Source organism: Panthera tigris, chromosome E1 (genome assembly GCF_018350195.1).
Source record: "Panthera tigris isolate Pti1 chromosome E1, P.tigris_Pti1_mat1.1, whole genome shotgun sequence".
Taxonomy (NCBI): Eukaryota; Metazoa; Chordata; class Mammalia; order Carnivora; family Felidae; genus Panthera; species Panthera tigris.
Window position 1 is genome coordinate 18080987 of NC_056673.1, and position 13428 is coordinate 18094414.

The 13428-nt window shown below is 46.7% G+C and overlaps 1 protein-coding gene across 2 annotated transcripts in view; it reads right to left on the minus strand.

The window, feature by feature from the left end:
- Nucleotides 1–12597, minus strand: part of SLC13A2 (solute carrier family 13 member 2) — a 37530-nt gene extending 24933 nt beyond the window's left edge. The window contains exon 1 of one of the 2 annotated variants that reach the window (XM_042966691.1): nt 12543–12597. Coding sequence is in view for 1 of the 2 variants with exons in the window: in XM_007076201.3 (XP_007076263.1) it covers nt 1520–1621 (102 nt within the window). In the remaining variant the exon portion in view is untranslated. Of the gene's footprint in view, nt 1–1519; nt 2028–12542 lie in introns of those variants that run through there. The other variant, XM_007076201.3, reaches the window with a different exon arrangement.
- Nucleotides 12598–13428: the final 831 nt, after the last annotated feature.

The following is a 13428-nucleotide window of genomic DNA, read 5'->3' on the forward strand; positions in this document are numbered from 1 at the left end:
GATAGCACCAGGAACAGTTCGTCTGAGTCAGGACATAGTCTGTGAGGCCGAGGCGGGCAGCAGGGCTGGGAGCAGCACAGAGAAGACGGGAGCTCTGACACACAGCACTCCCACCAGGAGGCCTGGCTTCTAGTTCTGACTCAGGCTTCCCTGTGAGACGTTGGGCAAGTTGCTGGGTCTTTCTGGGCTGTACTTACCTGGGGAGCAAAATGGGAATCATGGTCCCTGTTTGTCCTTCCTCCTGTGGTTAGCACACTTGACCTAACCTGTCTGAAAACCCATCTGATGGGTCCCCAGCACAGAGATGTCACTGGCTTTGGCCCGAGATGAGAGTTGTCTCAAGGGTCAGCCAGGCCTTATCACTTACCAAGTGTCCTGAGCCCACTCCTGGGCCCCTACATCCCCAGTCCTTCACCCCTTTGGGATACCATGAACAAAAATCCTGCCTCGATTTCCCTATCCGTAACAAAAGAGCTCAATGGGCCGTGCTGGGATTGTGGGGTGGGGCCAGAGGCTGGATTCTGTCTGAGCCTTTTGGGAAGCAGCAGGGTGGAGAGAAGTTAGCTAGACCACACCCCCAGCTCTGCCACTTTCTAACTCTGTGACCTGCTATGAAGCTTGAGCTTCAAGGCCCTCCTGAACTGACCCTTCCCAAAGCCCCATTATTTCAGATTTATAATTATATGTACTTTTCCTTACAAGGCGGTCCTCAAAGTGTATAATCTCCCAGCTCCGTGAAACCAGGATCTGCCTTGGGATGCAGGTAAGTGACTTAACCTCACTTTTCCCATCTGTAAAATGGGACAGTCAGACCCACCTCTTAAGATGAGAGGAAGGGAAGCCGGAGGGCGGTGGCGGCAGGGAGGGGGGCACGGAAAGATGAGAGGAAGGGTCACTGGGTGCACGGGACAGGGCATGTGGTGGGGGCTCCAATAAATGGGAGCCCAAGTTATGGCTCCTGCTGCCTGGTGGAGGGCAGCAGGACCCTGTGGCACCTCTCCCGCCATCCAGGGTATGGGGTCTACGGGCCCACTGGTTGGGTCCTGTCCGTCCAGTTCCCACTCCTCTCCCTCAGCTGACTTAGCCCTTGGGATCCAGGTGAGCTCTTTCTCTTTCTACTTACACCCTTAATGGCACAAACTGCCTGAGGCCAGCTTCCTCCTACTCCCCTTCTTCCCCTCTCTCCCGCCCCACTGAGCCCAGTCCAGGGCTGGGGGAGCACCCCAGAGGCAGATAACCCCATCTGCTGCCACCTGCACCCTCTTTGTGGAAGTGGCTTCCTGTCTCCCAAGGTGGTAGATTTCAAGTGCACCTGAGCAATTAACATTGGGCTACTACACTGAGTGCCAAGCAAAAGCCCCCTTTGCTCTCGTCACCCTCAGCCTCAGGTCATAGTCTCACTCACAGGATAGGGGGTGATGAGTGAGCTATCTGGTCCTAAGGATGCCCAGCTCTGGCCCGGAATGCCCTCCCCCCACCCTTTTGGAGCTTGTCTGTGCCCAGAACCGCAAGTCCTTACCTTAGTGGGGACGAGGATGGGCAGAGGCAGCAGGAAAATAGGCAGCAAGAACACAATCAGGTAGGAGCGATAGGCCCACAGGCCCTGCCAGCAGGTGGCCATGGTGTGGACCCACGAGGGCTGCTGAAGCCACTGCCTCCGGGATCCAGGGAACTGAAGGAGCAATGCAGCAGCGGGTAGGCGGCCGGCCGGCCGGGGCAAGTTTATATAAAGCCGGCTGAGTGTTAACCATTGACCCGCTCTGGCAATCGGACTGTTTTTGGAGTCCAGGAGGTGAGAGTAAGGAGGAGGGACTTGCAGGCGGTGTAAAGATCAGGAAGACTTTTCAAAGAAAGGGAGCAGGCAAGATCAAGGAATAAAAGCCTCAGGTTCTTTCAAGAAGTTAAGCCCAGAGTTAACCCCTTCTGGGCAGAGGGCTGCCTCAGGAGAGGCTGGAGAAGGAAGGGTGTCTGGGAAGCCCCACAGCTCGCCTCGGCGGGGCAAGACCCACAGCCCCCTCCCCAGCCCAGCCTCCCCTCTCTCCTTTTACTCTATATCTCCGCAGAGCAGTTTATACTGCCCCAGGGGCAGCCCTGCCCCCACAGAGGCCCTGCCCTTCAGGAGTTTCCAGTCTGAGATTGAGGACAGCCAATCTGAAGCAAGCCCTCCTCCTTCCAGGTATCAAGGAAACTGCCAGTCCTGACTCTTGTTTGCTGTGTGACGCTGCTTCACTGACTTAACCTCTCTGAACAACCACTTCCTTGTTCTGCTGTCATATCTTCCCATTGTGAGGCTCATCTTAGACAATCTGTGGTATGTGGATCATAAAGATTGGTTTTTTAAAGTCCTTCCTGGTTCCTCACTCCCACCCCGAACTGCCGTAGAAGACTGGCAAAGATCTCCCCATTTATACACCATCCATCCTTCCATCCATCCATCCATCCACTCACCAAACAAGCATTTGGCCCCAAATTATATAGTCAGTCCTGTGGTCAGTGCTAAGGATGCAGAAATTAGGATGCTGCTCGTAATAGTGTTCGTTTCACATTCAGTACAAGCTGGTCAGTGTACGATTTCATTTGCTCTGTACAAACACTATGGTTGACGTAACTATTCCACTTGACGGGTGGGACAACTGAGGCCCCAGGACACAGAGCCAGCCAGAATTCTTTTTTTTTTTTTTTAATTTTTTTTAACGTTTATTTATTTTTGAGACAGAGCATGAACGGGGGAGGGGCAGAGAGAGGGAGACACAGAATCTGAATCAGGCTCCAGGCTCTGAGCCATCAGCCCAGAGCCCGATGCGGGGCTCGAACTTACAGACCGCGAGATCGTGACCTGAGCTGAAGTCGGACGCTTAACCGACTGAGCCACCCAGGCTCCCTCCCCTTTTTTTTTTTTTTTTTATTTTATTTTTTTAGAGCCAGCCAGAATTCTAACACGCTTTCTGAATGCCCTGTGGGGAAGTCCAAACCCAGTGGCACCAGGTGACAGGAGAGAATGAGGAGCTTGGGACAAGGGCTGCTGGAGAAAGTGACATGTGAGCTAAACCCGGCAAGTTGCGTCTAATGTGGTCACCAGGTGCTGAAGGGACGATCACTAGCAGAGAGAAGAGCATGCTAAGACCTGGAGGGGGGGTGTGTGTGTATAGGTGTTTGTGTAGGAGGGTGCAGGTTGTGGGTCGGAAGGACTTGCTGGTTGTCTGTCTACCTAGAGCCTCAGGCTCTCTGTGCTCTCACCCTTCCCCACCCCAGAGTGCACACAGGAGACGCTCGATCCATATTTCCGTGGTTCTGTTGATGATTGATGTGTGCCTGGATAAGAAGGCAGGGAGAGTGTTTCAGGATGGAAACACAGCCCGGGCAAAGATGCAGAACCGTGGTGGAGTTTAGAGAACAGAAGCTTCTCTGTGGTTGGAATATGGGTTTGTGGGGGCAGGATGGAGAGCTGATGACCCCACTTGCAAGGTGTAAAACAGCATGGCCTGGGCTGTTCGCCCACGAGATACTCCTGGAGCCAGTGAGGTCTGTGTGAGAGAGACCCTCGGTGCCCTCTGCAGGGACAGCAGAGGGCTTTGGACAGAATCAGGTTGCAGGATTGCTGGGGCCGAGCTGGTGGGAAGGTACAGTAAGACAGGACAGACTGGCCTCCCCTACAGCCCTATTCAGGTTATGGCTTCTCCACTCCCACTCAGCCAACCTGCCACCTGCTTAGGGCAAGGTGAGGAGCAGTCTGGAGGCACAGGGATAGACAAAAGGTTTCAGATACTCAGGACAATACCAGAATTCAGTCTCAACCGGCAGGTGGCCTCTCCTGTGGCCTGGGGCTATGGAGGAGTCACCGAGGGAGCAGACCTGGGACTCCTGCAGAGGGAAGACATTCTGTATGTGTATAATCTACATCCCAATTTACCCTCTCCACAGCTCTCCAGACCAAGCTGTGATTTGGGCTCAGGGCAGTGAAGTCACTCACCCAGGGTCATACAGCTTGTGAGTAGCTAAGAGAGAACCCAGATTCATATTCGAGGCCGTCTGTGCTCTCGGTGATGTGGTGTTTGGAGTGGTGGGGATCTGGAGCCGACGGCCAAGAAAGAATTATTGAGACGTCTTTGGTGCAAAAAGGTGGTTTTATTAAAGCCCGGGGATAGGTCCCGTGGGCAGCAGGTTATAAGCAAATTCAATTTTACCTGCCATTTCCTTCTTGCCTTTGTTCCGCACATCACTATGGAGGGGAGGGTGGTGTTGGGGCTATAGGCTTCTGGAGATTAAGCTATTGATAAGATTGCCTTTTTCTTGTCATTTACTAAGCTATTTGTAAACTGATGGAAACTCAGGTCCTGTGATCGCTATCAGTTCAACCATTTGTTTTCTGTCCTTTCCTTTGTTCTGGGGCAGCCAGGACTACCTGAGGAATATCACCCCTGTCCCACCTGGGGTGGGGGTGCTTTGCCCTCAGCCTACCTTATGCTCCCTCATCATATCCCCCCTGCATAATTTTGACCCTTAAGTCTTTACAGTTGCTGAAGGTGGAAGGTCTCATCTTCCGCAGCTTCTTCCTGCTGAGTAGGGGTGTAGAGTTGTCCCTACCTATGGGTCAATATTGGTCAGTCGGGGAAGGTGTAGAGAAGTTACGAAGGCGGAGGCAGCTGAATCCAATGTGGACAACATGCCTGAACCTCCTGGAGGAGAAAGGATCATCTGTTAATATAAACTGAGGAAAGGAGAATGAAAAAGAAAGGTGCAGCCATCAATTTTGTTTGAAGAGAAGTTTGGGATCTTCCATAGCTATAAACTTTATTCCTATAAACGAATAAAAAGGCACATTTGTTTGCTCACTGGTTTCCTGTGAAGGAGTAATAAAGAAGGCTTTATTCTAGATATACAAGCCCATGGTACATAATATGACCCGGTAGGGGCCCTTCCACTCTGGGGTTAAATCCCCTTCTGTGTTAGACTTCCAATCTTTTTTTTTTTTTTTTAATTTTTTTTTAATGTTTATCTATTTTTGAGAGAGAGAGAGAGAGACAGAGAGACAGAGAGACAGAGAGACAGAGTGCAAGCGGGTGAGGGGCAGAGAGAGAGGGAGACACAGAATCCAAAGCAAGCTCCAGGCTCTGAGCTGTCAGCACAGAGCCCGACACGGGGCTCGAACTCACAAACCGTGAGATCATGACCTGAGCCGAAGCCAGACGCTTAACTGACGGAGGCACCCAGGTGCCCCTAGATTTTCAATCTTTTAAATAAACCAGGTCTCCTGGGTTTATATGGGGTGGGTTCCTAGTAACTGGCAGATCAGGTTTGGGGCAGATATGGTTTGTGTATTTAGAGATTTATGAATTAACTCAGGCTCAAGTGAATAATTTAATAAAGCAACACAGTCTTTATCTATTGATAGGTCTGCAGTGAGAAAAGACTTATATACAATTGTTGGGGGATCCATCCCATTTTCCCAGTTGTTTAAATAATCATATGCCCCTGGGGTCCTGTTAGTATCCCCACAGAATAACAAGCAAGGAGATTGTCCATACCCGGGCTATTGTGACAATTTTTCTGAGGTTTACCTCAAGTTGTCTACCTTAGGCAAACAACAAACATTTAAAGACATTCAGAACTGAATTTAATATCCATAAAGGTGTGTTACTGACACATAATTTGTCTCTCTAGTAACCCTCATTTCCAGAGATAGCCAAATCAAGACGAGTTTGTTTCTGAAACAAATCTAATTTTAACAAACTCAGCCTAATTCTTTTTTTTTTAATTTATTTTTTAATGTTTATTTATTTTTGAGACAGAGAGAGACAGAGCATGAACGGGGGAGGGTCAGAGAGAGGGAGACACAGAATCTGAAACAGGCTCCAGGCTCTGAGCTGTCAGCACAGAGCCCGACGCGGGGCTCGAACCCACGGACCGTGAGATCATGACCTGAGCCGAAGTCGGACGCTTAACCGACTGAGACACCCAGGCGCCCCGACCTAATTCTTTACATAAGCTCAGCAAGAACAGCAATTGGTCGGTCCTATAGATCTTAAAATTTGCTTTGCCGGAACTTTTTATAAGGAATCTCTGGATTGAATAGTACCCTCTCCAGGCCAGGAGCCAAGGCAAGTACTTGCCACTCATGCCTGCAATGCCTGTAGAGTTTGGCAAATTCCTCTTCACGAGGTCCCTAAAGTGTCCTGAGTTTCCTGCACCTGCCAGGAAGTGACGTTCTTTATTCACCTGGTAAGGCTGCTGGGAACTCTGTAAGGTATCAGCCCACCATTTCCAAGGGGCTTAATGGCTCCATGTTTCATAAAGTCAACCTTAGTTGCTTAGAGCTGTCTGGTCATATCTGAGTCTATGAATGTCACTCTCCAATAGGACATTCCAGTCAAAGCCTTGGTGAAGTGACCAGTATTTTCAATGGTGTCCTGTTACAAGGAGAACAGATTCTTATTGAATTTATGCAAATAAGTGTGATTGCCAAGGGAAAACTCGTTGAGAGGTTGTGAATTTCAGAGGGTTCAGGCAGAGAGAAAAGTTAAACACTTTAGTTTGTTTACAGAGAGATACTTGACCCTTTTATTGTATATCACGGGTATCTTAGTTTCCTTAATCTGGGAAGAGCAAACATTAGAGAACCAGAAGTGTTTTATTTTACTTAAAAAAATTTTTTTTAAATGTTTAATTACTTTTGAGAGACAGACAGAGTATGAGCGGGGGAGGGGCAGAGAGAGGGAGGGAGACACAGAATCCGAAGCAGGCTCCAGGCTCTGAGCTGTCAGCACAGAGCCCGACACAGGGCTCGAACTCACAAACCGTGAGATCATGACCTGAGCTGAAGCCGGGCGCTTAACCGACTGAGCCACCCAGGCGCCCCGACAACCAGCAGTATTTTAAACAAGAGTCACAAAAATATAAAAGACAAAAAGACTCAAAAAATGAGCATGGGGAAAGATCTGGTGAGAGTTCATGACGATGCAATTGACCAGCAAATGCAGTTATTTCTGTGACACATAACACTTTGATACACAGAATATCAAGTGACGACCTTATTACCAAAACATATTAAAACTTTAGGAATTGCATTTATATATATGTACAGTTAGAGGATTTGCCCAAGCAATACAACCTAAGGTTTACCATTATTTGTTTGACAGTGCTTCCGGAGTAACTTAACCTACCAAATAAAAAGGACTCAGAGACTTCATTTACAATTTAAATCTTGGGAAGTTTGTTAAAACCTTAGAAAGTTATAAAGCACACCCTAAACAGGGTTACAGATCATTAAAAATCTTAATTATTTGTTTAACAAAGGTGTCAATAAAAGATTCCAAAGGCAAATATGTAGGGTTATATAACCGGTAGCAAAACTTAGCTCCTTTAACACTGAGGGTTTATTAAAATATTTTTTTAACGTTTATTTATTTTTGGGAGACAGACAGAGGGGGGCGGGCAGAGAGAGAGAGAGGGAGACACAGAATCTGAAGCAGGCTCAAGGCTCTGAGCTGTCAGCAGAGTCCAACACGGGGCTTGAACCCACAAACCGCGAAATCATGACCTGAGCCAAAGTTGGACGCTTAACCGACTGACCCACCCAGGCGCCCCAACACTGAGAAGTTTTAACTTTAAGTGATTAAAGAGTTGATAAAGACAAAGCATAAGCTATGGTTTTCTTGGCTGTCAAAAGAGAAGAAAAAAAAATCTTTGCATATATTTTTTTTTATCAAGAGCAGATCAACAATCCAAGAAAACTTTTTTTAACAGAGAGAAAAACAGAATGTCAATCTTATACCAGTGTAACTTTAAAAATCCACTTATTTTAACCTTAGTCCTTCCTGAGACCACAAATACAATTCCTTTTTAAGATTTTTCCATCACGAACCTTCTACAACTTTCCTTTGCATTTCGATGTTCTCCCAAGTCATTTGTCTCCAAACGACCAATCTCATTTAGGACAAAGTTACTTTCTTTTACCTTCAACAAAAATGTATTTCTGATGGGGGAGCATGGGGCAAGATGAGGGCAAAATACAGGCTGGCACCACCCCCCACGCCCCAAGGTAGAATAAATGTGATAGTCCTCGGACGCTCCCTGGTACCCAAGAACAAAGGAAAGGGGTTTAAGTGCTTGCCATAGTCATGTTGGAAACTAAGGCAAATGAAAAACTAAATTCCCTTACTGCCTAAAACCCACTGACAAGTCCTTGAAACCAGCGAGTGACCTCCCTCTAGGAGCTCAGCTGCCTCGATGATGACACTTTGCTGGGGGCAAGAGAGAACCTTAGCTTAACATCATCCAACCTTGAGGATCCTGTAAGTATACTTCCTTTATCTCAACTGCCCCAAGATCTATGCCCGCAATCATGCTCCCAGCTTATGGGCCCGATATCCATCTGAAGGATCTCATGAGTGAGGTTTTATTAGCCTAGCAACAGCTAGCCCCTCAGGGTCCTAGAAACCTTGTTTCCAAAATTCCTTAGAGACTTACTCTATCCCTGACCCCCTCCCAACCTGAGGGTATGTGATGAGTTACCTGTCAGGACCCCAGTGCAGCTCTTCCTGCCCATGGGTCCTGTCCCCGTGCTTTAATAAAAAAAAATTTTTTTAATGCTTATTTATTTTTTGAGAGAGAGAGAGACAGTGTGAGCCGGGGAGGGGCAGAGAGAGAGAGGGAGACACAATTCGAAGCAGGCTCCAGGCTCCTAGCTGTCAGCACACAGCACAATGCGGGGCTTGAACTCACAAGCTGTGAGATCATGACCTGAGCCGAAGTCAGACGCCCAACTGATTGAGCCACCCAGGCGCCCTTCTGTCCCTGTGCTTTAATAAAATCACCTTTATGCACCAAAGACATCTTCAAGAATTCTTTCTTGGTCATTGGCTCCGGACCACCCCACCATCGCCCCAAAACTTCATCATTTCCATTCTTTATAACTTTCTTACACATCTCCAACTTTTTTTTACGTAGAATGCTTCTCTTCTTTTCATCAGGCTTAACCACATTTAGCAAAATTTTAACTCTTAGAAACCTTAGTCTCTGGTGAAAACTAAGTAGTTACCAATGGTAAACTTTTGATGGCAAATTTATGAATGAATCAAGTACTAAGCATGTTTACCAACAGATCCAAATAGCCTTAGTTTCTCTGCAACAAGAAGTTAAAATCACAAACCTATGTTTAGTAATCAATGCTTTAGCACTCCATTCTATTTCAAAAGGACCTAGATGTCCAGTGAATTAAATCCCATTTATCATGCAAGCAAAGCTTTAAAGCTTCAGGTTACCAAAGGCTTTGAAAGCTATCTTAACAATTACCCATGAAAACTTTGAGGCAGACAAAATTAACCATTACTTGAAGTTACCTTTTTTGCTAACAAATGGCAACAGAGATAACATGAGCTTATTTGACCTTCAGCAAATCTAGAGAAAATATGTTTCATATTTAATGCTGATAACTCTAAAGACATGTCTGTCTTAATTAAGCCAACAAACTTAAATTAGTTCAAACACCGAATATGTCCCACCTGTGTCCACTTAAAAGTTAATCAACTATTCCCCATGGTCAGTGTTTACCTGGGACACAGGAAGGGAAATCTGAAGTGGGCGCTCCAAGGAGGTTGCTCTCTGCTCCTTGATATTGAGGGTGGGAAGAGGAGGAGCCAATGGTTCTGAGGCACTGGAGATGCTATAGGAACCAGTTATGTAGGCTGCACCCAAGGTGGTGCAGAAATAGGAGGAGGGGGAGGGGAAGGCAGAAGAGGCAAGGTGCTAGCAGGAGGCCAAGAAAGAAGATTTCCAGTTCTAAACCTTGTCAGCTCAGACAGGGGAGTGGATGGCATGTTTATTTATTTTTTCTTTCTTTTTTTCCACCAAAGTAGAAATATGAAGTCCATGTCAGGCCAGAGAAGACAGGGAATTTCCCTGAAACAAAGGGAGTTTTGGCAGCTGCTCGGGAATATTCCTTAAAGTCCCTGTCCTGAGTTAGACTAACCGCAGTTGGCTCCAATTGTCATAACCATTAACCCAGGAAATGAATGAGGGAGAAGCCCTCACATCTATTAGGAGGAACAGAGAAAGAAAGTCAGTGTCCCCATTGTCAGGGATGGCCTGGGTTTCCTCAGCAACCTGAGTTCTATCAGGAGGAGGCCTAGTTAGATAATTATCATCCGATATGTCAGGAGGGAGTTTACTAGCCAAATACATTTGGGCAAACACATTCCGCAAGAAGCCCTTAGGTCCAGGTGCTGATTTAGAGCCCGGAAGACCTGGACTTAAGGTATCTCTGACCATTTGCCCTGTTTTGTGCAGAAGAGATCTGACTGTCAGGTCCTACTAATACCATGCAGTGTTACAGGAGATCAGTTCTTTCCTAAATTTTGCAATCTGAATTGTTTGCAGTGGGTTAAAAGGCATCCCAAGAGAGAGCCCTTGGGGACTGAAGAAGAAGCCCCAGTGTTTCCTAGGGTCCATTACCAAAAATCACCCCCTTTGACTCCTGGGTGGCATTCCGTGCAGGATATGTCAGAGGTTCCTGGTGTCAAAAGTGACCCAAGGCATCCCTTGAACGAAAATCAATATGGATCACCATACTACCTTACCACTGAAGACAGTCCTGCCCCAGGGAAGGTCCTGTCCTGTAAAAGGCCCTCGAAGAAGGGACTCTGGCATCCCTCCACTTCCCCATTGCATCCTAGGCTAAATGGGTGCCTGGCATATGAACCGAAATACCGTACCTTGAAAGTTGTGCCATAAAAGTCTGTGCCTTAAAGAACATGCCCTGATGGTCATGCCTTGGCTTACCTAGTCTTTGAAGAGCATTCTGTGGAGGCCATTGCTTTAGTATTTTGAAGAACCTGCTGTTTTTAACCCATGGAAAGCACTAGAAAAGTTTTTCAAGGTGAAATTACCCAATTTTGTAATTTAAGTAGTTAGTAGAGGATGATGAGGGAGCATGAGGCAGGCTGAGGGGCAAAGCACAAGCTAGCGCTCACCCCTACACCCCAGGTGGGATCTGTGTGATTCCTCAGACACTCCCAGGTACCCAAGAACAAAGGAAAGGGGTTCAAGTGCTTGCCATGGTAATGTGGGAAACTAAGGCAAATGAAAAACTAAATTCCTTTACTCCCTACAGCCCATTGACAAGTCCTTGAAACCGGCAGAGTGACCTCCCTCCAGGAGCTCAGCTGCCTAGATGATGACACTTTGCTGGAGGCAAAAGAGAACCTTAGCTTAACGTTGTCCAACTGTAAGGATCCTGTGAGTCTACTTCCTTTATCTTAACTGCCCCACGATTTATGCTGGCAATTATACTCCAAGCTTATGGCCCCTCGATATGCATCTGAAGGGGCTCATGACTGAGGTTTTATTAAACATTGATAAATGGTGTTTCCCTAGCAACACCTAGCCCCTCAGGGTCCTAGAAACCTTGCTTCCAAAATTCCTTAGAGACTTACTCTATCTCTGACCCCCTCCCAACCTGAGGGTATATAACAAGATACCCATCACAACCCCGGTGCAGCTCCTCCTGGCAATGGGTCCTGACCCCATGCTTTAATAAAATCACCTTTATGCACTAGAGACATCTTCAAGAATTCTTTCTTGGTCAACAGCTCTGGACCCCACGAATCCCTCATCACCCTAAAACTTCATCAGAGAACATTAACCAAAAAAAGTAAAGATAGAAATCCACCATGATCTAAGCGACATTGCTTAGAATGTAGTCCTTACAGCCAACTTGATAGGAAATGGTCCTAGTTGGGTTTTAATTCAATTGTGTAATAGTTTTGGCTGGCTCTCAGTGGAGATTCCGCTGCCAGAAGCAGCTAGACAAGAAATGTGAAGGGGAACACATTAGACCAATGAGGAGGAAACCTTACACGAGTCTTAAGATTGGCAGGCATCCTGGTGACTTAGGTGTCCCGTGCCCAAGACAACTTTTATAAGGACGGAAATAAAGAGAAGGCATCAAGTTTCTGGGTCTTATTGCTATTCTGGCCAGGGTACTAACTGATGGGACTTTGGAGTGGTGGGGGTTTGGAGCTGATGGCCAAGAAAGAATTCTTGAGATGTCTTAGGTGCAAAAAGATGATTTTATTAAAGCACCGGGATAGGACCCACGGGAAGAAAGAGCTGACCCGGGACTAGGAGGAGAGACTGGTTATATACTATGGAGTTGGGGAAGGTAAATTCAAGGGGAAGTTTCCAAAGGGATTTTCATATGCTAAAGAAGACTCACAGACTACTGGACGTCTAGCTATTGCCAAGTTAAGGTTGTTTTTCCCTGTAGCAAAGCATTAACGTTAAGGCGGAAATGTTTTACTCTGCCAGCCTCAAGTTATTTATCTGTCACCTGCAGGTTATAAGGAAATGTAATTTTATCTACCATTTCCTTCTGCCTTTGTTTTCCACATCCCTAACTTCCAGCCAAAAGGCAGGCTTTCTCCTCCAAGTAGAGTAGCGATGGACTAGAGGATTGCAGCCTGAGCAATGGAAAGTGTTCCAATAAGACCATACTCCTTAAAAAGCCCCTGAAATGAAAGTAAAGGAAGGAAAGAGAAAGTACTCACCAAGTTTGCGCCAAAGCCGAGTCCTGATGAAAAGACTCAAAGCCCCACATTGGTTGCCAAATGGTGTGGTTGTTCAGGAGTGGTGGGGGTCTGGAGCTGATGGCCAAGAAAGAATTCTCAAGAGGTCTTTGGTGCAAAGAGGTGGTTTCATTAAAGCGCAGGGACAGGACCCCTGGGCAGAAAGCGCTGCACTGGGGTTATGAAGAGTGACTAGTTATATACTATGGAGTTGGAGGAGATAAAATCAAGAGGAAGTTTCTTAAAGGGATTTCCACATGCTAAGGAAGACTCACAGATTACTGGAGGCCTAGATATTGTCAAGCTAAGGCTGTTTTTCCCTCTAGCAAAACATTAACATTAAGAGTTCCTGGAGAAATGTTATACTCTGTATTTGCCTCAAGTATTTCTCAATGGGCTGCAGGTTATAAGGAAATTTAATTTTACCTTCCATTTCCTTCTTGCCTTTGTTCCCCACATCACTATGGAGGGGAGGATGATGTTGGGGCTATAGGTTTCTGGAGATTAGGCTATTGATAAGCTTGCCTTTTCCTTGTAATTTACTAAGATATTTGTAAAGTGATAGAGACTCATGTCCTGTGATCTCTATCAGTTCAACCATTTGTTTTTTTTTATCCTTTTCTTTGTTCTTGGGCAGCCAGGAGTGCCAAAGGAATGTCACCCTTATTTCACCTGGGGGGGGGGGGGGATGGGGAGGGTGTTGTTAGCTTGTACTTTGCCCTCAGCTTGCCTTATGCTCTCTTATCATCTGCACAGCCCTCCATGTCCTGGGCCTCTAGGACAGCACTGGGACAAAACTCAGTTATTCCAAATTAGATGGCTAGTCTTTCCCTGAGACACCCCCCCACCCCCCCACACATACCCAGGC